The sequence below is a fragment of the Lemur catta genome, chromosome Y (genome assembly GCF_020740605.2).
Source record: "Lemur catta isolate mLemCat1 chromosome Y, mLemCat1.pri, whole genome shotgun sequence".
Taxonomy (NCBI): Eukaryota; Metazoa; Chordata; class Mammalia; order Primates; family Lemuridae; genus Lemur; species Lemur catta.
In genome coordinates, this window is record NC_059156.1 from 5,894,245 (window position 1) to 5,919,562 (window position 25,318).

General features: G+C 36.1%; 1 protein-coding gene across 3 annotated transcripts; it reads right to left on the reverse strand.

Moving 5' to 3' along the window:
• Positions 1–1,597: 1,597 nt before the first annotated feature.
• On the reverse strand, positions 1,598–24,010 carry LOC123629105 (eukaryotic translation initiation factor 2 subunit 3, X-linked). Of its 3 annotated transcripts, none has more exons than XM_045539075.1 (13): positions 23,713–24,010; positions 23,024–23,087; positions 21,592–21,719; positions 21,388–21,509; positions 19,507–19,601; positions 16,914–17,072; positions 15,650–15,784; positions 13,506–13,600; positions 13,000–13,144; positions 9,707–9,876; positions 8,139–8,311; positions 2,827–2,891; positions 1,598–2,020 (listed from the first exon to the last, which is right to left on the reverse strand). In XM_045539075.1, exons 1-12 carry the CDS (start codon positions 23,779–23,781, stop codon positions 2,834–2,836), a joined length of 1,413 nt encoding a protein of 470 aa, XP_045395031.1. In that variant the 5' UTR covers positions 23,782–24,010; the 3' UTR covers positions 1,598–2,020; positions 2,827–2,833. The 3 variants fall into 3 exon arrangements, 2 of the variants coding, with proteins under 2 accessions (XP_045395031.1, XP_045395030.1); XR_006731905.1 differs by having other exon boundaries at positions 1,979–2,020; positions 2,827–2,887; positions 23,713–24,008; XM_045539074.1 differs by lacking the exon at positions 2,827–2,891 and having other exon boundaries at positions 23,713–23,998.
• Between the last annotated feature and the right edge of the window lie 1,308 nt (positions 24,011–25,318).

Genomic DNA, 25,318 nt, shown 5'->3' on the forward strand with positions numbered 1-25,318 from the left:
TAGGAAAAGAAAAGAATAAAAAACTTTTTAACTGTAACTAGGAGGTTCTATCTTATTGGAAGATATAAGTCACTGTACCCAATTAATGAAGAAGAGTCCAAGAGAGACAGTATAACTTCATGGTTAAGGCAGACTGCTTAGGTTTGAATTCTACTCCGTTACCTAGGCACATTTTTATCTTCTTTGTGCTCCAGTTTCTTTAATGATAAATTGGAGATAATAAACCTAGCTTACTGGCTTTAGAAAATTATTATATTTATATATACACAAGTAACTTAGAATAGCGCCAAGCAGAAGGTTAAAGTACTTAATAAATACTTAGTAGTAATATTCTTAGGGACAGGTTAGATTATAGGAATTTTTTTTAAATTAAGATATAGTTCAAACAAAAATTATATATAATCATAGTGTACAATGTGGTTTTGATATATGCACACATTATGAAATGGTTAAATTATAAGTATTATTAACATGAAATTTATGGAATGAATCTTCTAGCTCTGTGAAAATTCTATGTAAAACTGACTAAATTTACCTTTAAAAAGTCATATATATTTGTTCTTGAAAAAAATTTATGATATCTGTGCTCCTAAAAGCATAAATGTTAATGCTGTTCTTAAGCTTTTTGCATAACACAATCAATACCGTGAAAGATAACTTTGATACTGTGGTGGGAAATGCAGTCTTAAGGCCACATGTGGTCCTCCGGATCTCCAAGTGAGAGGCTCCTTGACCCAATCCAAACTTCACAAAACAATTCCCTTTATCTGTTCTGTAAAATTTGGATTTAGTCAAAAGGCTGCACTCAAGTATCCAGACAGCCACATGTGGCCCCAAGGCCGTAGGTTCCCCACTCCTGAGAGAGTACTAGTACAAATTACCAATTTTCTAAACACAAGTTATCATTATTGTTGACTGGTGAGTTAACCAACAAGTCAAGTGTAAGCAGATTCACAATCATTCAATATATGTGACCTAACAAAAATGAATCATTAAATATAATTAAATTTTACTTCATATCACCAACTTGCCTTTTATTATATGAGCTCCTATTTTTTTAGATCGTTAATAACTTCACTAATTACTTGAAGAAAAAGACAAAAATATTTGACACTTCACAGCAGGAAAAAAATGCTAGCATTTGAAAATCTATGTTCTACTGCATTATAAATTATATAGTTAAGATAAACATAAAATAAAATCTGGAATGACCCTCATCACTTATGTGGAGGCATTTGGTGTTATAGTATTTTCCAAAAGAAAAAGTGTGTTGACTTTAGGGCTAACCAATGAGAAGTAAGTGCAAGGTATCTAGGGACAGGGTGACGAGAACTATCTTGAGCTTCCTAATGTTCCAGCCTAGGAACAGAATCTTAGGGGGATTTCTGAAAAGGTCCCTGTAAATGAGCACTTATGCTCCAAAGGAGAATTTAATCTGAATCTGTTAATTCTCCTTTCATCCTAAATTTTAAAGATAAGGCCACATAAAATCTGGGACAAAATGGGAGCCAGTCTCTGAAGACACCTTTTGTCTTCAAGTTTCTACTAGTCCAACAGTCCTTTATGCCTGGAAACTCAAAAACAAATTATGAAGGAATAAAAAGAAAAACTTTTTATTTCAAACTCTTGGGATGTGTTATACAGCAAAGGCTAGTTGTTAACAAGCAATTTCATTTCAAAGCCGCATGGATGTACAAATTTGAAAATGTTTAGCAAAGATCAATGTCTAATAAAGTATACATTAAATTAATCAATATGTCAGTTCTGACATTTATTGTAGACACTACTGTAATGTTTAATTGGAAATAAGATTTTCAACAAAAAAATGAGAATAATCTGATAGCTTTGGCTAAGGTTATCGGCAGTGGAATTTATTCCCTTATTTGCTTTGAAAATATATAACTCTAGGTTGCTAAGAAAAATTCTGACTTCATTCAAATATTTAACTGTGATTCTTCAGTCATCGTCTACTGTTGGCTTGATGGTCACTCCTCTTCTTATCTGACCCCAACCAATTAAACTGTAAAGTGAGCATAAAACAAATCATAAATTTAAAATCCATTTGATCTGCATTATCACATAAAATCATGACATTAACTGCTTTTGCTTGCCTAATTCTAAATTCAAATTTGTTCTCATAACATGTTCCTATATAAAGAAATGACCATATCATCTCCTTAGATTTATGGAACCTTATATATAAGTGCTGGACAGCATAAATGACAAGAAAAGCAAACAAGATGTTGCTGCTATACACACACACACATCTTCCTCTAATGCAATATACGTTCTCGTTCAGAACCAGCAAATAAGAGCACTCGAAGTCCCCTTAAGGACCCATGCCCATATATAAAACACTTCAGACTAATTAAACAAAATTTCATTATCTATCCTTCCTTCATGAAAAATGCAAAATTTTTTCCCCAACTTTTACAGCATCTTGACAGATTATAATGGATTTAAAAAAATAAGAATTAGAAGATCATATAATCCCTAAGCAGATGCTTCTTAATAGCTACTTTAAAGCTTGCACTGGTCAATGACCAGGCCAGTAATTTAGCAAAAGCAAAATCTACCTTAACATGGGTAAAAACTACAATTGTAAAAAGACTAAAAGAGAAAGAGGAAAATCAGCAAAGTGGAGGACTTGAAGGCTCCAGGGCATTGTTCCCCCTACAGAAACACCAAATAACCAACAACATACTGGTCAAAATAGTTTTGTGGAAAATCTAGAAACTAGTTAAGGATTTGCAGTAATCAACCAAATACTCAACCAAGAAAAAGCTATGCTCAACATAGTAGAAACTTTTGTGGCATTTTGCTCACCTTCGTTTCACCATCTATCAAGTGCAACCCCGTGAAGCAGAAGCCAATCAATTCTCAGTTCCTTTCTCAGGGAAGAAAGAAAAGAGTGGAACTCATTTTCAAAGTTTTAGCTTAACTGCAGCCTGCCCAAGGGACTAATTTATGCTTTGCTTTTTTGAAGCCCTGGCAGAAACTGGCATAGTACAGATATCAGATTGGAACCTTCTGAAAGGAGTGGTGGGGCTGTAAGCTTGAGAAGTGCAAGGGAATCTACATCTGGGGGCAAAGAATACAGGCACAGGAATATCACAGAACAACTAGGTTCAAACAGCACCAAGTGAGTGACTCTCGGGGGGAAGACATTTTTTTGGTAGCCATGTATATGAGAGAATTGGGGAAAAAAACACACACAGACCCAGGGAAGCCACATGTCTAGAAAAAGCTGGAGATCCTCTGCCTTCATTATGGGCTGATTAAAGAAGATCATTCCCTGCAGAGAGCTAGTCTGCAAGATTAGAGGGAGATGTCCTTTCAAATGCCCAGTTTACAATAAAAGGTGACAAGGCACACAAATAATGCGAGAAACATGGCCCATTCAAATGAAGCAAACAAATTTCTAGAAACCAACTCTGAAGAAACACAGGCCTCAGATTTACTCAATAGAAAATTTATAATACTTATCTTAAATATGTTCAAAGACCTAAAGGAGAAGACGGACACAAACATAAAGGAAATAAAAAAAAGAATAACCAAAATGATAGTACCAACAGAGAAAGAAATTATAAAAATAACTAAAAAGAGCTGAAAATATGACTGAATTGAAACAATTTATTACAAGCATTCAAAAGCAAACCTTAACAGAAGCAGCATCAGCAAATCTAAATTCAGGTCTTTTGAAATTATCAAGCTGAGGGGCAAAGAGAGAAAAGAATCAAGACAAGTATACCGAGCCTGAGGAACTTACAGATACTATTCAATGCATCCACTATGAAAGTCCCTAAGGGAGAAGAGACAGACAAAATGGTAGAGAATGTATTAGAAGAAATAATGCTCCCAAATTCCCCAAATATAAAGACACAGATACCCAAATACAAAAGTTCAAAGACATCTAAGTATGAAAAACCCAGAGACCCACATAGAAACACATGATAATCATTATGTAAAGTTATAGACAAGCAGAAAATCTTGAAGCAATAAGAAAAAGTGATTCATCACATACAAACAATCCTCAATAATATTATTTGCAGATTTCTCAAGAGGCCAGAAGGCAGTAGAATAACACACTTAAATGATGAAAGAAAACAATCAGTAAACTGAGAATTCAATATCTGACAAAACTGTCCTTCAGAAATGAAGGATAAATGAAAACTTTCCCACATAAACAAAACATGAGGAAGGTCCATTACTACTAGAGCTGCACTAAAAGAAATGTTAAAATGTTTCAAATAGAAACAAAAGGATGTTAGACAATAAGCCAGATGCAAATAAAAAGTTCTCCACTATAAGTAAATGCACAAATATAAAAACCATTATTACTGGAATTTGGGTTCAAAATTCCACTTTTCACTTTTGATAGGATTTAAAAGACAAAAGTATAAAACTATAAACCCATTAGTGGGTACACAGTAAAAAAAAGAGGTATAGAAAGATGAAAAATTTGTCAGATCAGTAACAAAGGGGAGGAACTAACTGAAAGTTTTTTTTGAAGATGGGGTCCACCCAGGCTGGAGTGCAGTGCCATCATGGTAGCTCACTGAAGCCTCAAACTCCTGGGCTCCAGCAATCCTCCAGCCTCTCAGCGTCCCCAGTAGCTGGGACTACAGGTACATGCTACTTTGCCTGGCTATTTTTTCTATTTTTTGTAGAGACAGGGTCTTGTTTTTGCTCATGCTGGTCTCGAACTCCTGGCTTCAAGCAATCCTCCCGCCTTGGCCTCTGAGAGTACTAGGATGACAGATTACAAGCATGAGCCATAATGCCCGGCCTAAAAAAGATTTTGTATGTAATTAAAGGTATCAAGGTAAATAAGTTGTTACTAACTTTAAGATGTTATATGTAATACCCACGAAAATTAGAAATACATATGCTATAGAATATATACAAAAGAGAATGGTAAGGAAACGTGTTACTATTAAAAAAAAATGAACTCAACAAAAAAGGCAATAAAAGAGGAAATGAGGGACAAAAAGGCTGAATATCCCTAATCCAAAAATACGTGAAACTTTTTGGGGTGTCAACATGATGTTCAGAGAGACATGCATCAAAGCACCTCCTATTTTTGGACTAGGGATGCTCAACTGCTAAGTTGAATATATTGTTTAATGGGAAACTTTCACTTTTCAAGGTTTTAAAAAGAGTTCTGAAGATGGGCAGTAGTGATGGTTGTGAAACAATGTGAATGCACTTAATACTAATGAACTATATCTTAAAATTAGTTAAGATGGTTAATTTCATGATATGTGTATTTTAGCATAATTAAAAAAATAAAAAGGATAATTCAGACATTCCTTTAAATAACACTTAAAAATTTTCCAAGCCTAAAATTTCATTTGGATAGAATTCTCTTACAATAATAGTGGGCAGAAGCAAAAGATATTTTGTTTTAAAAACTTGTTCTAATCCAGAAAATGCCCTATTCATTCTAAACATTACATTCCATGGTGGAAGTCTTTGGAAGTTCTATATTATTTACACTTATTCTTAAATACAATCAATGGAAATCAGAATACGAGAGAAAACAGTAAAATCAAATTAACAGAAATCACCACAAAACTGTATTATTTTCTCAAAACATAGTAAAACTTAACTTTTACAATACTAGTATAAGTTGGATGAATCTTAAAAATGATAAATGATGACGGTGGGTGCAGAGGCTCAAACCTAGCACTCTGGGAGGCCGAGGTGGGAGGATTGCTTGAGGTTAGGAGTTGTAGACCAACCTGAACAAGACAGAGACCCTGTCTCTATTAAAAAACAGAAAAATTAGCCAGGTGTGGTGGTGCACCTGGAGTCTCAGCTACTTGGGAGGCTGAGGCAGGAGGACTGTTTGAGCCCAGGGGATTGAGGTTGCAATGCGCTATGATGATGGCAAGGCACTCTAGCCAGGGTGACAAAGAGTGAGACTTTATTCCCCAACAAAAAAGAAGAAAAGAAAAGAAAAAAGAGATAAACAATGAGAAAGCTTCATGGGGCAAAGTCTTAAGGATAGGCTTAACAAGAGAGCTTGATAAGAAAAGAACAGAGAGCCAAAGGGGATTTGAATTATTATGGGAACAATAAAAACTGCAGAAAAATGGAGTTTATAGTGGTGGAACGGGAAGAAAAGTCAAGTTGTTGGTGTCAACTCTGATGTTTCAAAAAAAAAAAAAATGGCCAGGTGCAGTGGCTCACAGCTGTAATCCTAGCATTTTGGGAAGGCAAGGTAGGAGGATAGCTTGAGTCCAGAGTTCGAGACTACCTTGAGCAAGAGCAAGACCCCATCTGTACAAAAAATAGGAAAAATTAGCTGAGAATGCTGGTGCACACCTATAGTCCCAGCTACGTGACAGGCTGAGGCAGAAGACAGATTGAGTTTCAGATTGAACTAAGTTAAGCTATGATGATGCCACTGCATGCTAGCCCAGGCAACAGGGTGATTGTACCCTGTCTCTAAAAAAAAAAAAAAAAAAAACAAAAAAGAAAGATTGAAGCATGCTTGTTTAAGGCCTTAAATACTGGAGTCAGGTGAGGATTTACTAGAAATTGTTGAAAACAGTATGATGAAATGTTTTAAAAGACTAAATTTGACCAAGCAGTAAAGTCACTGAAAAAGGAGGTCAGAATTTTTTTTCTAAAACTTACTAAGTACACAATGATGATGTGGGCTACAATGTTACTCAGAATGAGAAGGGATAGATTAGTAATCCAGAAAGAAGAAAAAAATACATTTAAGAGTCACAGACCTGTGTTCACAAGGATAGTTTCTAGCTATCTACTACAAGTCTTATAAGTCCAGTAGCAATAGGCACACATCCTACTATCTACTTCTTGGTTTCTAAACATGGAGAAATGGCACATTATAGGAAGTACAAGATGAGCCTGGGGCATTTTGCACCATGATGAATCCATTTCCAAAAAAGCACAGGAACAGGTTTGATGAGAGCCCCATTGGCTAACATGTAACAGTTTGATCACCAAAAGAAAGGAAACAGTACTGCATCATAACCCATCGAGTAAAACAGACATCTAAGTTCACACTGTAGTTATATAGGTTAAATAAACAGGAGAAATGGAATGACAAATGCAGAAAAACAGCAGTTAGAAATATAAAAACATACTATTTTGCTATCCTGACAGTCAAGATTAATTTAATAATGAATAATCATGTGGGAAGAGGGGAGGTAATCTGATCAGGAACAAGCTATCTACAGGAAAGAAGCTACTGCAGTCTCAAGTGATCTCTCCATAATTTGCTTAATAGTTGTAAGAATAAAAGAGAGACTTTACAGACTTCATTTGAGAAGTTAAACAATGTCTAGACCTCATGAACAGAATTAATCTCAACAAGTAGGAGCAACTAGACGTCGTATGACTCTGAATGTGATTCTCTCAAAAGGACATATCACCACCTACATAGCCTTCTTAGCCAAGAATACCCAACCTCAGTTTAATCAGAGATAACATTAGACAAATCTAAATTGAGGAGTCTTCTATAAATTAACTGGCTGGTATTTAAATCCTGTTAAGACAAAGGCTGACAAAGTTCCATATTAAAGGAAACAGGAGAAATTAAAAAAAAAAAAGTAATGTATGACTGTGGATTGGAGCAAGCAAAAGTGCTAAAAAGGGTATTATTGGGACTAGTGACAAAAGTGCAATCTGGAGTACAGTTTTTAGCTTTTCATCAAGTTAAAACTTCTGCACTAGTTATGTATGAGAATGTCCATATTCTCAAGAAATACATACTTGAACTCTATGTCTCAGTATGCAAATTATTCAAGTAGTTGAGAAAAAAATAAAGTCCTTGTTTATATACATGTAAATGTATATGTAAGAAGTGAAAGACAACAAAATTATTAACTTTGAATTGTTTGTTTTTACATACGTTGTGTTTGAGATTAAAAAAAAGCCAGTTGCAGTATTCAAAGTATTAATAAAGACTGAATTATAGCTTTACAATTAGGGGTTAGAAATATAGATTTCAGTCATAGAAATTTATAACTGAGAGTGAAAGTCTCAAGAAATATTGAGTTCAAGGAAAAGTGTGTGCCTCCTTACACCATCAAGAACTAAGTTTCCCAAGAAAATATGCTGTGTTTTTCTTCATTAGATAGTGGCAAAGTGGACAAACTTACCGCCAGTGTTTCTCAACTCTTCTGCTAAGGGCGATTTTTTCTCCTACTTCTGTGCACACCGGATTAGTCAGAACAATTTTACCCAAGTCAGCTTTGACTGCACTAACTCTTCCTCCAGTAGACAGGGATCCTATGTTTACCATGAGAACTTCATTCTTGGACAGCTTTTGTACCTAGAGAAATAAATTCAAAAAAACTAAACTCTAAAATCAAGAAAATGCTTTCTAAAATAAGTGAGGTTATTAAGAAAAATGTATTATACTTATGAAGGGAAAAATAATTCTGTACTAATTTCATTATAATGGGATTTGAACTATATACATCTTACAAGTATCAAAACAAAAGTTTACTTGGCATTCGATGAATTTATACAAGAGCTACCCCTAAAATGAGCTTCTGACATCAAATAATCAGAAAATTTCTTAAAAGTCTGAAGAACCTATCTCGTAAAAAGGGCTTATCAAATTTTCTGAAAGGAACAGTATGGTAAGAATAATACAGTGGTTACGTGGGTCTACTTAAACTTTGTGGCTTTGTAAAACTGGGTTACACCTATCACCAAAGCGAATATTAGCTCCTATTGCTTTATCTACTCTTATAGACTAATGTCAAAGTTCAGATCAATGTTTTTAAGGGCTTCGTACCTCATTAAAAGCCAGAAAATAAACAACAAAAAAGCCTAAAAACCTTACTAAAGAAACTTAAAAAAAAGACAAACCTTGATAAGCCTATGATTCATATTTTAAGCAATGTCCTTATTGCTTTTTCATAACCATATCTTTTCCCTAATATATAAAGGACTCTATGACCATACATATACAGAATTTCTAGTACTATAGTAGAAGTATGCATTCCTTTTAAGGTTACACAAAAGCCTAGTGTTAAAAAGGTAATATAAAATCCCATACTGATCTTTGGTCACTTGTTTCTCTGGGCAAGATTACTGTATCTTGGATATCTTTTAATCAAGAAATATATAATCCATCTCATTGTTTTACAGATGGCACATTTTCCTATCACTGTTAAAAAAGTTAACTCTGCAGTGAAACTGCTGAAACTATGTGTTTGCACATTTAATATTTTGATAACCAGTACTATATTCATCTACAAAAATGTTACAAATTTATATATTCTCTAAGAGTATGAGTAATTATTTCCCTGTATCCCTGTCAACTGGGGTGTTGATAATTTTCCATCTTTGTCAACTGAATCTTATTCAGTCTTACGTTAAAGTCACATATTAGGAAAAGTCTTTTAATACATGACACAAATACTTTTTAAAAAATTCACTGGTCTGATTGCAGTGGTGTTTACAAGTAACTGATCATGACCAACCACAAATTCCTTTGTCCCTTCTCCACTCCCACTGCTTTACTTGACTAGCACAAAAAACTCCACAAAAACTATCAAATTGATTTATGGACATTTACCCTATAAATCTTTTCAGTTTACTCAGCCTTCCTTTTTTTGTAGTTCTATTTCATAAATATAAAAGGATGAAACACATAACTGGTTGTGACGCTTTGTTCTGCTTATATTCCTGAAATAGAAATCATAAAAGGATTTACCTTTGCTGCTTTTTTGTCTCCTTCTGTACGTACACCTAGAAGTCGTCTAAGCAGAAAATAGGAAATTTCTAGTTCTGTGAAGATCTCAGGTAAATTTCCAACTGCACCAAGCACCTGTCCTACCATTCTGTCAGCACGGCACAATGTTGGATCAATTTTTGTTCCAACTCCTAACAAAAAATAATACATAACTATTTTAACATTTTATTTCTTAAAATGCCTACAAAGCTAAAGTTAGCCAAACCAGGAAAGCGTATATTACACATTTTACAGTTACACTTTGCCCATATCATTTAATAGGCACATAATTAAATCATATACAAAATCCTTCCTTTATCTAAAAAATACAGATTTGGAAACAAGTTTGCTAAAAATTTAAGAACAAAGAGATTCTCTTGATTTAAATTACAAAGGGCAAATACTACCTGCTTAATTAAGATGAATTTTATTTAATAAAGCTATTCAGTAATAATAAAGCTTAAAAAGATAGGTCATAATGATAATTATACTGATAATTTTTAACACTGGTTGGTGGACATATAAGGGTTATTGTTGTTGTTACTATTCTACTTACATTTTTTTTTTTTTTTTTTTTTTGAGACAGAGTCTCACTCTGTCACCCTGGGTAGAGTGTAATGGTATCACTAGCTTACTGCAGTCGCAAACTCCTGGGCTTAAGCAATCCTCCTGCCTCAGCCTCCTGAACAGCTGGGACTGCAGCCATGCACCACCATACCTTGCTAATTTTTTCTATTTTTTGGTAGGGAAGGGGTCTTGCTTTTGCTCAGGCTGGTCTCAAACTCCTAACCTTAAGTGATCCATCCTCCTGCCTCAGCCTGCCACAGTGCTAGGATTACAGGCATGAGTCTATTTACATGTTTATACATTTCAATTATAAAAAGTTAGATTAAAAATTTCTCAGAATTTCCATGCTTATGTAATAATCAGCCCCAACCACATATGGTAAACTCTTAATTATGGGGATAGAGAAATTAAATATGTAACAATGGGAGAATTTCAGCAAAATGGCATAGTACAAGCCCCCAAAACTCTCTTCTCTACTGAAAACAATGAGAAAACTGATAAAAATGTCAGATCAATATTTCAAAACTCTGAGGCAATCTGAGAAGTGCTTATTTAAGAAAAATCATTGAATCTCAGTAAGAATAGTGAGTTTGTGATCTTTTTCACTTGCCCTAATTTCATCTCTGTACAGCAGCTGTTGGGTGGCAACAAAAACTAACAACCTGCACTTGTGGCGGAAAGCCAGCAGCAGCCTGGCATCCACTGGAGGGAGGTGGAGCTCCTCATTCCCAGAGAATTATCATTGGACTTGTGTGATGTTTTCCTGAAATATCCTACTTTCAAGGCTGAGTCTCTATGCCTGCTGCAAAAAGCCTTTTCCCAAAAAGCATTTATTGAGATCATCTGGAGGTAACTGTATAACACTGGAGGATAACAAAGCTTAAAAGAAAAAGCTTTAGAATGAGATGTACATGAGGGAGCTTTCAAAAGTGTGACATATTCCTGCAAACCTAGAAAGCCATGTGCATGGGTAGAGCTATCACATACTCAGGAAAGACCTGAGATGGTCAGTTCTTATCTTTTAGCTACTGGGCTGAGCATTGACAGCATGCTGCAACATGCACACAGACCCCTTTAGCATGCATTGAGAGACTCACTGGTTCTGGGCATTAAAGAAATCTATTTAACCACTAGCTGACCACTAAACTAACTAAGCCTACTTCAGCAGACACACACAAAAATAATACACAAGTCACTAAATAAACAAAGAACTAACAAGCAGCAGCAATAACAGCAAACTCTCAGCAGGAGAGTGAACTAAATTACAGAGCCACCACTGTATCATTTCAAAATAGTCTCAACAGAAAACTATGAGATGCACAAGTAGAATGTATGGCCTATATAAAGAAAAAGAAAACAATTTTGAAAATCACTGATCACTTGAGGCCAGAATTTGAGACCAGCCTGGGCAACGTAGTGAGATGCTGGCTCTAAGAAAAAATTAAAAATTAGCCAGGTGTTGTTGCAGTCATACTCAGGAAGCTGAGGCAGGAGGATTGTTTGAGCCCTCAAGTTTGAGGTTACAAAGAGCTATGATTGAATCACTGCACTCTAGCCAGGGCAACAGAAACCCTGCCTGTTAAAAAAAAAACCACACATACGTGTACAAAATTGTACACAAGGAACTAAAGACGTTAAAATTACTAGACAATTGTTTTAAGTTAGCACATTTTAAATGTGTCCTAGGGACTAAAAACTTATGTCTCAGGAAGTAAAAGTAAGCATGAGGATGATGGCTCATCTACTAGAGAATATCAATTAAGACAGAGAAAGTCTAAGAGAACCAAATGGGCATTTTGGAGTCGAAAAGAATAACAACTAATATAAAAAAATGGCCAGAGTAGCAAGAGAAGATTTAAGCAGGAAGAAAAAATCAGCAGACTTGAAGACAGTTGAGTTATCCAGTCTGAGGAACGGAAACAAACAAGAAAAACAAAGATATTCTCAGAAACCCATAGAAAACCATCAAGCATAGCAACACACAATCAGTCTTTGAAGGAAAAAAATCTGAATAAATAATGGGTGAAAACTTCCCAGACTTGATTTTAAAAAGAGAGAAAAAAGAGAAAGAAAAAAAGGGAAAAACAATTTATGCATTGAAGAATCTCAACCACCCTCAGATAAACTCAAAGAGATCCCAAGTAAGACATACTTTATCCAGACTGTTAAAAACGAGAGAAGTGACTCACAAGGTACAAAGAATTCTCACAAGGTGAACAACTAATGAATGAGTCAGCAGATAGAAGGGAGAGTGCATTGAGATAACATTTTCCAAGTGCTCAAGGAAATATATAACTAAAACACAGACCCAAACTCTTTTTCAGTCAATATTTTCTTCTTTAATACAAAAGACTATAGAAACTCTCACAAAATTGCCTTTCCTGGATAATGGTAATACACTGAATAGTAAAGAACTAGAAAAATCCAGATTATTTCATCAATTCCTACAAAATGGAAGTTATCTTTTAGTGTCAGCCCAGTGTACATATGATGTCATATGACACAGGTTATATTTCTGCCTCTCTTTCTTCCCTTTTTTCATGTGAACTAAAATCAACTTAACCACATGTATTACCCGTCTACCCAACTGCTCCACACAAAATTAAAATGTCTAATTACTGATGTATCTTCTTGGATAATCCACTTAACACAAAAATTTACATGACCAGCCACAAACAAAAGCTTATGGACTAGAGTAGAATCCTTACCAATAAGTCCCCCTGGAGCAGCATACTGAAGAGTATTGTGTTCTGCAAAAAGTGACATAATTTTGGAAAAGATTGGTTTACACATGAGTTTTCCTTCACTGTCTTTGGAAACAATACCAGGTCTGACTTCTATCTCCTGGCCCACCTGAAACATACAAATAAGTGACTGAAATACGTGGGACAACATAACCACCATCTGAATGTAAACAGTCCTAATAGGTAGACAGCTAAACTGAAAAAGGACCCCTACTTGCAAGAACAATTTCAAACATAAATATAAAAAAATAAAAATAAAAATGTAGAAAAGATTCCTAAAGCTATTAACCACTCAATTTAAGTAATCATCTACAAAAACTCTAAAATTTAGATATAAGACACCTTTAAAAGTCACAACAGTAAACAAAACTATATATATATTTTTCCTAAAAAAACTTTAACTTTTAGACTTAATTTTACCACATTTTTTTTTTCTGGTTAAGACAACAAGAATTTAAAATTCAGTTTACCTTTAACACTCCTTTTAAAATACTACCACCAGCTACACCCCCTTTAAGATCGTCAACTTCACAGCCAGGTTTGTTAACATCAAAGGACCTAATGACTGGGGAGAAGATAGAGAAGAAAAAAGGAATTCATAAAACTCTTGTTATTTTAACTAGAAGAAATATTTTTTCAAGTTAGCTCTCTATAGGAATAGTCACTTGAAATTTGTAACATGAAAAACAAAAATAATTTGATCTGTAAGTGACATGTTACGGTACACCAGAGAGTGCAATGTAACTTTTATTTAAAAAACCCATAAACACTGCTTATACACAATTATTTGAAAGCATGACTTCTGTGGACTGAATTGTATCTCCTCAAACTTCATGTGCTGAAGCCCTCACCTCTAGTACCTGTGAATGTACATATATTTGGAGATTGGGCCTTCAAAGAAATGGTTTAGTTAAAATGAAGCCAATTTAATAGACCCTAATCCAATCTGACTGGAGTTCTTAAAAGAGGAAATTTGGATGCAAAGAGACAAGTATGCATGTACACAGAGAAAAGATTATGTAAAGACAAAAAAAGAAGGAGGCCCTCTATAAGCTGAAGGATGAAGTCCCAGAATAAACCAAACCTGCCAACACCTTTATCTTGAATTTATGGCCTCTAGAACTTAGAGAATAATTTGTTTGTTTGTTTGTTTTAGCCACCTAGTCTGTGGTATTTTGTTACAACAGCTCTAGAAGGGTAAAACCTTACTACCATTTAAAGAAAACTATATATCCACATAAGTGTTTATATAATTACATGAACACAGAGAAAGATATGGAAATACACATTTGCTTTAGTGTTGCAGGACCAAATTTTTTCTTAATATTACATTTATATTATATGGCTTCTGTAATAGAACAAAAAATAATTCTAGGATTATATAACCAGCACTTAGGTGTGGAAAACAGTGATTCTTAACAAAGGGTGTGCATTACAATCACCTAAGAGAACAATTTCCACAAAATACAGAAAAGCCCATGTGAAGTCCCAGAAAGGCTGAAATGTTTGTTTTGGAAAGGGTCCCACCTCTGTCCAGAAACCACAAAGCTAAATAATCCAATCAGACCAATGCTGATACAGCAGATTTAAATTATGCTAAAAGGAACATGAAAATTAACATTAATAGTACATTGAAATGATTTGTATAGAAGTTCAAATATCTTGTTCTTTATTAAAACATTACCTTTCCATAAAGAATACTATCCTTCTCCAATCTTTAAATATATGTATTTTTTTAGAGATGCGGTCTCACTAGGTTGTCCAGGCTGGAGAGCAGTGGCCATTCACTGGCTCCATCAAAGTGTTTTATAGCTTTGAACTCCTGGGCTCAAGCAATCCTCACACCTCAGTCTCCCAAGTAGCTGGGACTACAGGTGTACACCACCATGTCTGGCTTATATTACTCAAATCTTGATCACACAACATACCGCATACTTAGCACAAAAGATTAACAACTATTATTTTATTCAGGACTTGATTCCTCACCCAGTAATGGTAATCTAGCATTGCTAATACAATCTTAGAATTAATCCATTTTAATTGAACATATACATTTTAATGTCACTCCACTTATTTTAAAATGTAACGTTGTCCTTAGATTTCATAAACCCATTCTTTCTCTTAAAATTCAAAAAAGCATATGAATAGGCCGGGCACGGTGGCTAACGCCTGTAATCCTAGCATTCTGAGAGGCCGAGGCGGGCGGATCGTCTGAGCTCAGGTGTTCGAGACCAGCCTGAGCAAGAGCAAGACCCTGTCTCTACTAAAAACAGAAAGAAATTATATGGACAACTAAGAAAATATACAGAAAAAATAAATTTAGCCGGGCATGGTGGTGCATGCCTATAACCCCAGCTACTCGAGAGGCTGAGGCAGGAGGATTGCTTGAGCCCAGGAGTTTGAGGTTGCTGTGAGCTAGGCTGATGCCACGGCACTCACTCTAGCCTGGGCAACAGAGTGAGACTCTGTCTCAAAAAAAAAAAAAAAAAGCATATGAAGTTTGCAATCTATTATCAACTCTGCATAAAGAACAAATAATAAACATCTATATAGGAGAATCAGCAAGGCAGAAAGATAAAATCAATAGTTAAAGGACAACAGGTAAAGTCCTTACCAATAAGTCGAGGTTCTGAAGTAAAATCTCTTGGAGGTACTGGAATTTTCTTTACTATATACTCACAGACAATTTCAATATTGTATTTCAGCTGAGCAGAAATTGGAATAATGGGAGCCCCTTCTGCTACCGTACCTGTGTAACAAAATTCAGAAAAATAAGTTTTAAGAAACTGTTCTTCATAATCTGTTAATCTCTAACACAGATATACAAAGATCCTCATATATATGTCAGCAACAGGTAGAAAATAATCATTCTGTCTGGAAACATAACAATATTCTGTTTTTCTATCTGAGAATAAATACTATTCCCTATAGAAGAAAAATTGGCTCCGTGCAGTGGCTCAAGCCTGTAATATCCTAGGCACTTCTGACAGGCTGAGGCAGGAGGATGACTTGAGGCCAGAAGTTCAAGATCAGCCTGGGCAACATGCTTAGGCCCCTCCTCTACAAAAAAATGGAAAAAAGAAAGTTAGCCAGGTGCTGTGGCATATGCCTATAGTCCCAGCTACTTGCGAGGCTAGGTGGGAGGAATTCCTTGAGCCTGGAAATTTGGGGCTGCACTGACCTATGATTAGACCACTGCAATCCCCAGCAAGACTCTGTCTCTTAAAAAAAAAAAAAGAAAGACTACTGTTATATTAACAAGCATAATTTTTAAAAAGCAATTAAAGGAATAAATATAGCACAACCAGAAAATAAAATCTGCTAGCTGAAAACACGGCTAACACATAAAAAATTTATTCCTTATTTATTAAATGTCAAACGGACTGGTCAACGAAATGGACCAAGCATAATGATCTTGAAAACATTATCTTTTTCTTTTCTTTAGCACATGGAAGGATTCACAAAGCCTAACAATAAGAACAAGAAATCAGATGTGAAAAATACAATAAATCAAGTCTTCCCCAAAATGAAAACAATATATTGTTAGAGAAAAGACACCATAAAACCTAAAGAAATCACTGTCAGTTCCACTTCTGGAAATATCCAATAAGAAAAAAATATTGTTAGAACAATCAAAAAGCAAAAAAATGTTTCCAGAATATTACTGCATTTTTAGCTAAAATGTCCTTTTAGTATATCAAATTCAGAAATAGATCTCACAGTTTTTATTATGGGGCTAAAAGCAACAAAGACGTTAATTAGAAGGCTTAGAAACAGGTCTTACAACCATAAATTGACTATCTGACATAATATAGTAAGATATCCAGTTTAAATGCTTCTCAAAATAATCCATACATTTCTTAAATAAGGCTTCTTACCTTGTACAAATGCAAGGATCTGTTCATACTGTTCTTTAGCCTGGCTTTCTTTTACCAAATCAATTTTATTTTGTAGAATCAAAATATGTTTCAACTTCATAATTTCTATGGCAGCCAGGTGTTCAGAAGTTTGAGGTTGAGGACAAGACTCATTACCGGCTAAATTGATGATTAAAAAAAAAATAAAACAAGTTGAGTTGTAAGAATTAGTAGTACCTAATCAAAAGCTCTTTGGATATACTGCTCAAGGCAAATTCCTGATCACCATTGTTAAGAATGTGCTTTTGTGTGTCCCTGTTTAAAAGTCCAGGCCTGATTTCTTTGGATCCCCCAGTCTTTTAACTCCCTTTCCTGGTCTTAAGCACAATTTAGGAGTCAACAAACTTGGCTTCTCAAGGCCTATCCACAGCTTTTGCTCAAGCAAAACATAAACCTTTGGCTCTACCTGGTATTTGGAATATTCTGGCCCAGTTAGCTCCTCAGCACCAAAATAGTTAAAACAAGGTGCTTAATGCAATGTACGAACTGTAACTACCCAAGTCTATCAAGGTAGAAAACCACTAAGGTGGTCCCTAATGATCGCTATTTTCTGCAATTCCCACTCTTGTGAAATCTCTCTCTCTAAGTATGGGGATAGACCAAAAACTTCTAACAAAGACAATACTGCAAAAGTGATGGGATGCCACTTCTCAAATTAGGTTACAAAAACTGTGGCTTCCAACTTGAGCGTTCTCTCAAACCAGAAGTTGTCATGTCATAAGGATACCAAGGTAACTGGTCCACGTGGAAAGAAGTGAGTTCAAGTGAATTTAAAAGAAGACTCTCCAGCCCCAGAAAAATCTTGATAACTGCAGCCCCTACTGGCATTTTTAATGTAACCTCATAAAAGATCCAATTCAGAGACACCAAAACTTCTAACCCACAGAAACTATAAATAAATGTTAGTTCCAAGCCACCAAATTCTAAGACAGCGCAGTCCCTCAGTACTCATGAAAGACTGGTTTTAGGACCCCCTGTGTACACCAAAATCCACAGGTGCTTCCCAGTTCCTTACAGTAAACTATGTGTCACTTGCCTATAACCTATGCATTTTACTTTACTATTGTATACTTTAAATCACCTCTGGCTTACTTATAGTATCTAATAACAAAACTTATGCATCACTTCCTTTGCATGGATTGAATGTAGTACTTAGGATGTGAAAAATTCCAGTTTTGCTTTTTGGAACTTTGTGGAATTATTTTTTCTGAATATTTGCAATCCACGTTGGTTTAATACATGGATATGGAATCCTTGGATACATAGGGCTGACTGTACTTTTATACACAGCAACAGACAGAAAATACAGCTGTTCATTAATAAAAGGGAAAAACACTATTTTCAAAGATAACCAATAATATAAGGAAATTTGTTCATACATCAAAGATCATCTTCCCAAAGTTGTGATGTTCATTTGCTATGTCTCTGGAAAAGTATATCCCTGTAAAGTAGCATTTGGCCTTGCCCAAAAAGAGGCCTGGTCTTTGTCCTGGACTGAAAGTAACCCACGTTACCCTGACAGAGTATCCTTATTTAGATCTGGGGCTGCCCAAATCAGACCTCAGGATGGGGCTGTCACACTCGAAAATCTTGGGGTGGAAGCTACCCACATCAGAAAGACCAACCATTTGATTTAATGTGAAGGCTTGGGATCCTGAATTATCATCAATCTAATAGGCAATCAATCATGACTAAATAAATGAACTCCAATAATAGCTCTATGCAGGTAAGCTACCTTGGTTGGCAATAGTTCATGCACATTGTCACACAATGATCCTGGAAAAGTAATCTCTGCCTGAACAAATACAATGACACATTAGCCTAAAATCTGGAACTCTCCTAGAATCTATGTTTCTCTTTTCTGGATAATCTTAATCTGTATTCCTTCTCTTGAATAAACCATAACTATGAGCATAACATCTTTCAGTGAGTTCTGTGAGCCTTTCAAAGAAATTGTCAAACTTTAGGATGGTGCCGGAAACTCCTTGAATTTGCAGTTGCTAGAAGTCAGAACAGTTTTATGTACAGCCTGTGTGCTCCAACTTTATATATGGCTATACTCCATGTAGCTCCCAACAACAAATCTCTTGGTAGCTCACAATAGGGAAGAAAGAACAATCTTGGCCTTGAAAACATCCAAACAGACCTTGACTTCAGCATTTCATATGAATGAGACTGGTATCTAAATAAAATCATTGTCATTATTAAAGTGGACAGCCCAGAGTATGTTTGCAAACAAACAAGCAAACATATACTTTTATATCTGAATTTCCAAATAAGACACTGTATAAACCCACATGATTTTGGCAGAAAAAAAGCACCAATGACATACTTTTTTTTTCACACTAGCATAGGAATTCTAACAAGTATCAGCCCCAAATTCACCTTCCTTAGTATTTTATAATAGTTGATTGCCATGGGTATTATTTTGCATGACCTGTTAGTTCTCATTTACAGGCTCTTAAGGCACTTAAAGACCTACCTTCTCCTTTAAATATTCCCTAACAGACGGATTCCACATTTACTTGTTCAAAACAATTCTGATGTATTTTACCTATCAACAGAAGAGCTGCATCCATCACTGCTGCACCATTCAGCATAGTAGCCATCAAAATATCATGACCAGGACAATCAACAAAGGAAACATGTCTAACAATTGAAAAGTAACAATCAGTTTTCAGAATAATTAATACTCAAACACACAAATCATAGACTTTTTAGGGTTAGATCGCTCCAAAAGTAATTAATCTTTTTGCAAAGTAAAATTGCTATACAATTTGGTGGTTCTAGAATTTCAAAATGAGACTACCAGCTGAAATTAAAATGTCTAAACAGCAACACAAAACAGATAAAGTCAGCTTGTGCAGATACAGCTATCCAAAGACAAGCTTCCAATAAGCCTAGAAAAACTATAAAACCCAAAGAGGAGAAGAAATAAACTTTACCGATTATACTAGAAATCATATTAAAAAGTCAAAATCTAATGAATCATTACAGTTTTATTTGTCATCTGCATGTCTTTTGCCTATTTTCTACTTGGGTTATTTTTTACTATTCAGTATTGAGAGTGCTTTATACATTATAGTCTTTTGTTAAACATACGATTTACAAGTTTTATTTATTGGGAATTAGCTGCTTGTCTTTTGATCTTCTTACCAGGATCTTTTGCAAAGCAATTATTTTCAATTTTGATAAAACGCAACTTGCAACTTACTAATCTTTTTCTTTTATGGATCATACTTTAGTGTAACATCTAAAAATGCCTCACTAAACCACTGGTTCTAATGATTTTCCCCTATATTTTCTTCCAAAAGTTCTATTTAATTTATTTGATTTATTTAATTTACTTAATTTAATTTATTATTTAATTTATTTGAGCTAACACTAAAATGTATGCATATTTTAAGCATTTACTCAACACCGGAGCAAACGTAAATTTTAAGTGTCTGTACAATATAGGGCTATAGTATTAGTATAAGGTGAGGTCTAAAAGCAGGCTCTTTTTTCAACTATGGACATTCAGTTGCTCTAATACATTTTTGGAAAACCTACGCTACACTGAACTGCTTTTGTGCCTTTTTCAAAGACCAATTGAACATATTTATGATGTGGTCTTCTTCTAGGTTCTCTATTCTGTGTCATTGACCCACTCCTTTAGCAGCACCACAATCTTGATTACTGTAGCTATATAAGCCCTAACATTTGGTAGCCCAATTCTTCCTATTTTATTGTTTTTCAAAATTTTTTGTTATTCTGGCTCCTTTTACTTTCCAAATAATTTTATTTAAATGAACAAAATACCCTGTTGTGATTTTGGCAGGAACTGTACTAAAGGTCTTTTTGGCAATGCATGATTGTATGCATATTAAATTGCCGGAAAAACAGAATGGGAATTGTCACTGAAAAAAAGAATTTGCTAAAGATTTTCTCTAGCATCTTGAAAAGCTAAATGGAAATGACCATCCTAACACAAACAAAGTAGCACTTAAATAAACAAACAACAAACAAAGCTACACTACGCACTCAAAACTGTTACCATTTTAAAAAACTGTAGCACGTATTGTCATGATTTAAACTTTCCCTGGATACCCCTAACAACCACGTAAGTTACTTGGTGGACATTAGTATTCTCTTATGAAAAATTAGTATCATGCAATCACAATCCAAAAACTGATAAAGGACAAGCGAAAGTAATAAAAAGAATTAAGGAAAGGTTTGCTCTTCTCCTATCCAAAAAACACAGACAACAACTTTAATTTGCAACTATAGTAATCTGTTATATCACCTTGCCAGAAAATACTGTTCAGAGTTTTTAACCTACATTTTGTCAGAAATGCATCTGTATCAAGCTAAAGTTTCAATCACTGTTTAAAATCTCCATTAAATATTTCAACAAGCACAAGACAAGAAAAGTGCTTAGCACAAAAATGATTACCTGACTAGTCTGAAGTTCCCTTTGGTCCCTGGAATGTCTGTAGGAAACTCATCAGGTGTACTACTTCCACAGGATCTATAACATTCTGGCCGAGGACAACTTGAGTCATCTAGTTTATAAATCTAAAATTTGCAATGAAAAGACAATCTGTCATGTGCATATTCAACAGTTAAAGTAAAATGGTTTCCACAATATAGTATGTACCTTGGCATTTGCATATCCAAGCTTTATGGTAATATTTCTTTCCAGTTCATTTTTGAACCTGACAGTGTGAACACCAGAAATAGCTTTTACAACAGTGGATTTTCCATGAGCAACATGACCAATAGTACCTACAAAAAACAACAAAAAGTGAACTTTCCATGTAACTAAGCACCTTGTGTAAAAAACCATACTCACTGTAATATGTTATTGAACTTATTAACCTCAAATAAGATGCCCTTCACTTAAAAGAAACATTATTGAAAGGAATACAAAATTCTGTATGCTAAGAAACTTCCAGTATTCCCAAAGTGAGCTAAGCAGGTGTGACTATCCCTCATACAAAAACAAGGAATCCATAAGAACAATCCCTGTTTAATAAGAATGGAATACTTTAGTTCCTCAGTATCTGTGGTGGATTGGTTCTTCAAATTCCCCCAAATCCCAAATCCCAGGATGCCTAAGTCTCTGATATAAAATGGTGCAGTATTTGTATATAATGCATGCATATCCTCCCATTATTTAAAATCATCTCTAAGTTACTTACAATTGCTTACAATTGTTGTGTTGCTTAGGGAATAATGACACAAGAAAAAAGTATGTACATGTTTAACATGGATAAAATTTTTTCCAAATATTTTTTACTCCCAGATTGGGTTGTTTAAAGCCACACACACGGAAGGCCAAACGCATGTTTTGTAACATTTTAATAACTCCAAGTCTCAGTAGGTTTTATTTTTTGTGGAAACCCTAAAATATCCAAAGTTTCCACTCACTCAAAATAACTTTCAAATTGCTAAGGATGTCAGTCAGGAAAATTATATACTCTAATAACAGCTTATTTATTAAGTAAGACCTTGACAAACACTGTTTGTGATAAGTCTGTACAACATGCATTGTAAACTCTTCCTACAAATGCATAAAGCATATTTCTTTTTTATCTATCTATGTGTTTCCAACACATCTATTCTGTAAGACAGAAACGAAGACGATTCTTTCTGGTTCCCAAAAGGTCTAGCAGACGCTTTGCTCAAATCTGCACCTTAAATATCTGATTTTCAGGATAACTCGGTTAATCACATAGGACTGTGGTCCTCAATCCCCCGGGAAAGCCTGTTACGGACCAGGCCCCCGCCCCCACTGTGGACAAATCCTCCCCCCTGAAACTTAGGAAGTGGGCGCACAGCAGGAGGTCAGCTGCTCCCTCAGCGCTGGCATCACTGCCTGAGCTCTGCCTCCCAACCCCCTCACCGCCTTCACCCCCTGTCCCATCTCACTCCCACGCCTGTCCGTGGAAAAACTGTCTTTCATGAAACCAGTCCTTGGTGCCAAAAAGGTTGGAGACCACAGACACAGGAGATTAAATTTTCCTGTCAGAGACTAGTCAAATTAGGAGTCCCGAACTCTAGTACTTTACGCAACCAGTTATTCTTACCTATGTTAATTGTGGCTTGTCTGCTGATAACTTCGTGTGACAGTGGAGTCAACTTGGTAACATCCTGCAATGAAACATTTTAGTTTAAACATTGCACGGAGGACAAAGCAGTATTTACCTTTCACTTCACGTTTGCTGTTTACAAGCTCTTCTCTATCTAATTTGGTCTCTGTTTACAAAAACCGCCTTTCTTGTAAAACTAATCTTTATTTTAGAGATAAATTCTTTGGGCTGGGGAGATCTAAAAGCTCTTCACGTAGTGCTTACAAAAAAAAAGAGAATTGCAAGCCTTCGCTCCTCACAAACATGAGTCTAAGGTCCAGTCTTTGGAGGCATAGTACAGAGAGGGTAAACAGCTACTTCCCATGGCCTTACTAGAGATACAAATCTTAGTACGTTTTACAGACACCCTCTTCCTAGACCTTCAGAGATGAAAACAGTAGTGTCATTTAACCTCAAGACCTTGCAGCCGAACTCCTCAAAAACTCAGAATACCACAATCGCACATCCCCATTTCTAGGTGGCTGGCCGGCCAAGGTACAGGGGACGGCAAGTTTACCGGAGTGAAGGCGCCCGGCCCCGGGGTTCCCTCCCAACTCGTGCTCCCGACAGCCCAGCACCGACTCTACGGCGGCTCGGGCATGCCCACTACTGAGCTCAAGCTGCATCCTCCCAAAGCAAAACCTCACCAAGGTAGAAAGATCTTGGCGCGAAAGATGCGGCTGCCCTAGAGTCACTCCAGCCTCCCGCTCAGCCATGTTGTCCAGAGAGGAAAGAAGTAGGCCGGCTACCGCCTGACAATATGAAGGCCCCCTGAAGCGGGTCAGGGAAACGGAAGCTGAAACATCAACTAGGGCCCGGGCCTAGAGAGTGACTGGTGCGGCAGTGGCCTCATTGCTTGGGCTTCTCTCCACTTGGATTTGTATAATGCTTGCCGGCAGGCTCACTGCAAACATGACGCAAAATTTCGGGATCTACTTCCCAAACCTGTTAGATATTTTTGTACAGGCAACGCTGAGGACAGTCCCACAAAATGCTCCCTGCAAGGCGAGTGATGCAACTTGCTCTCTGGAAGCCATTTCCGTTTCCTGTGGCGTTGGCGGAAGCAATTTCTTGGGACGTGAGCATTGTATCTTGAATGGGAGAACGGTGACAAAGTCTTTTCTCCTCCATCGGACGCTTTTCCCTCCCTTCCTATTTTATTTTCATTCATTCATTGAGAACAGGGTCTCGCTCTGTCACCTGGGCTAGAGTGCAGTGGTCATCAAACTCACTGCAACCTCAGACTCCAGGACTCAAGCCATCCTCCTGCCTCAGGCTCCCAAAGTGCTAGGAGTTCTGTAATTTCATAACGTCAGCTTGTAGACAGAACCTGCCTGTGATGGGGCTCTTGGGGAGGACGAGACCGGTGCTGAGCCAGCCACGCTCCGAATTCCAAGCGGCCCCTGTTAGGAGGGGAGGGCGCCCTCTCGTGGGAGGGGGTGGAGGGCTGAGCGGCTCCGGGTAGTAGTGGTTTCTAGCTCCAGTGGTATGTAGTGACGCAAAACTAATCTTAGATGGATTTGGCATGGGGTAAAAGCTATTTCAGATGTTTAAGTAAAGCAAATCTAAGAAAACCTACTTCTTTAATGGCAGGTTTCACAAGAAGTTAGTATTTTAATTTAAACAAATTTTGGATAAGAGTGACTACTTACGATGTGAAGTATTGATTTTATTTAATCTTCACAACAATCCATTGTAGTACAGTTCTATTTTACAGAAGGACATTTGAGTTACAGAAAATTTAATTTGGCAAAGTCCTTCAGCTAGTAGGTAGTGGAGGTGGAATTCATAACGCTTGTGCTGTGCTTTTTCTGCTTCAGCACTCTTAAACTCATCAAATCAGTGCTACCTCTGCTTTCAGAGTCACTTTGTCATATTTATGCTGTGCTTGGTAATGAAAAATAACTTATCTGGATTCTAGTGAATTCCAAGTGTTTACTTCTCCAGTCCTGATCTTTTCGCTTATGTATACAAATACCTACCGAACAGTGCCACTTGGATATCTCAAACTTAACTTCCAAATGAATGATTAATATCCTCCATCTCCTAATTCTGCTTCTTTCAAAGTCTTTTTGATCCCAGATAATGACAACTCTAATTTCTGATCCAACCAGAAACCTTGCAGTCATCTTTGAGTCCTCCCTTTGCTTTGTACCTACCTCTGGGAAATTCTGTGGGTTTAAACATCTGCCATTTTGCTATATGTTTTTTATGTCTCTCATTTGTTTCCGTTCTACTGCTCTTCGTTTACTG

Bases quoted from the DNA above. Each gene is read 5' to 3' on its own strand.
- LOC123629105 (XM_045539074.1), bottom strand. From the start codon at position 23,781: ATGGCTGAGCGGGAGGCTGGAGTGACTCTAGGGCAGCCGCATCTTTCG. The intron at 17,073-19,506 runs GTAAAATACATC...TCATCAATTTAG, and splicing joins TGCAGCTCTTCTGTTGATAG to CCGGTAATGAGTCTTGTCCT. The intron at 8,312-9,706 runs GTAAATCCTTTT...TTATTTCTCTAG, and splicing joins GAGACAAAAAAGCAGCAAAG to GTACAAAAGCTGTCCAAGAA.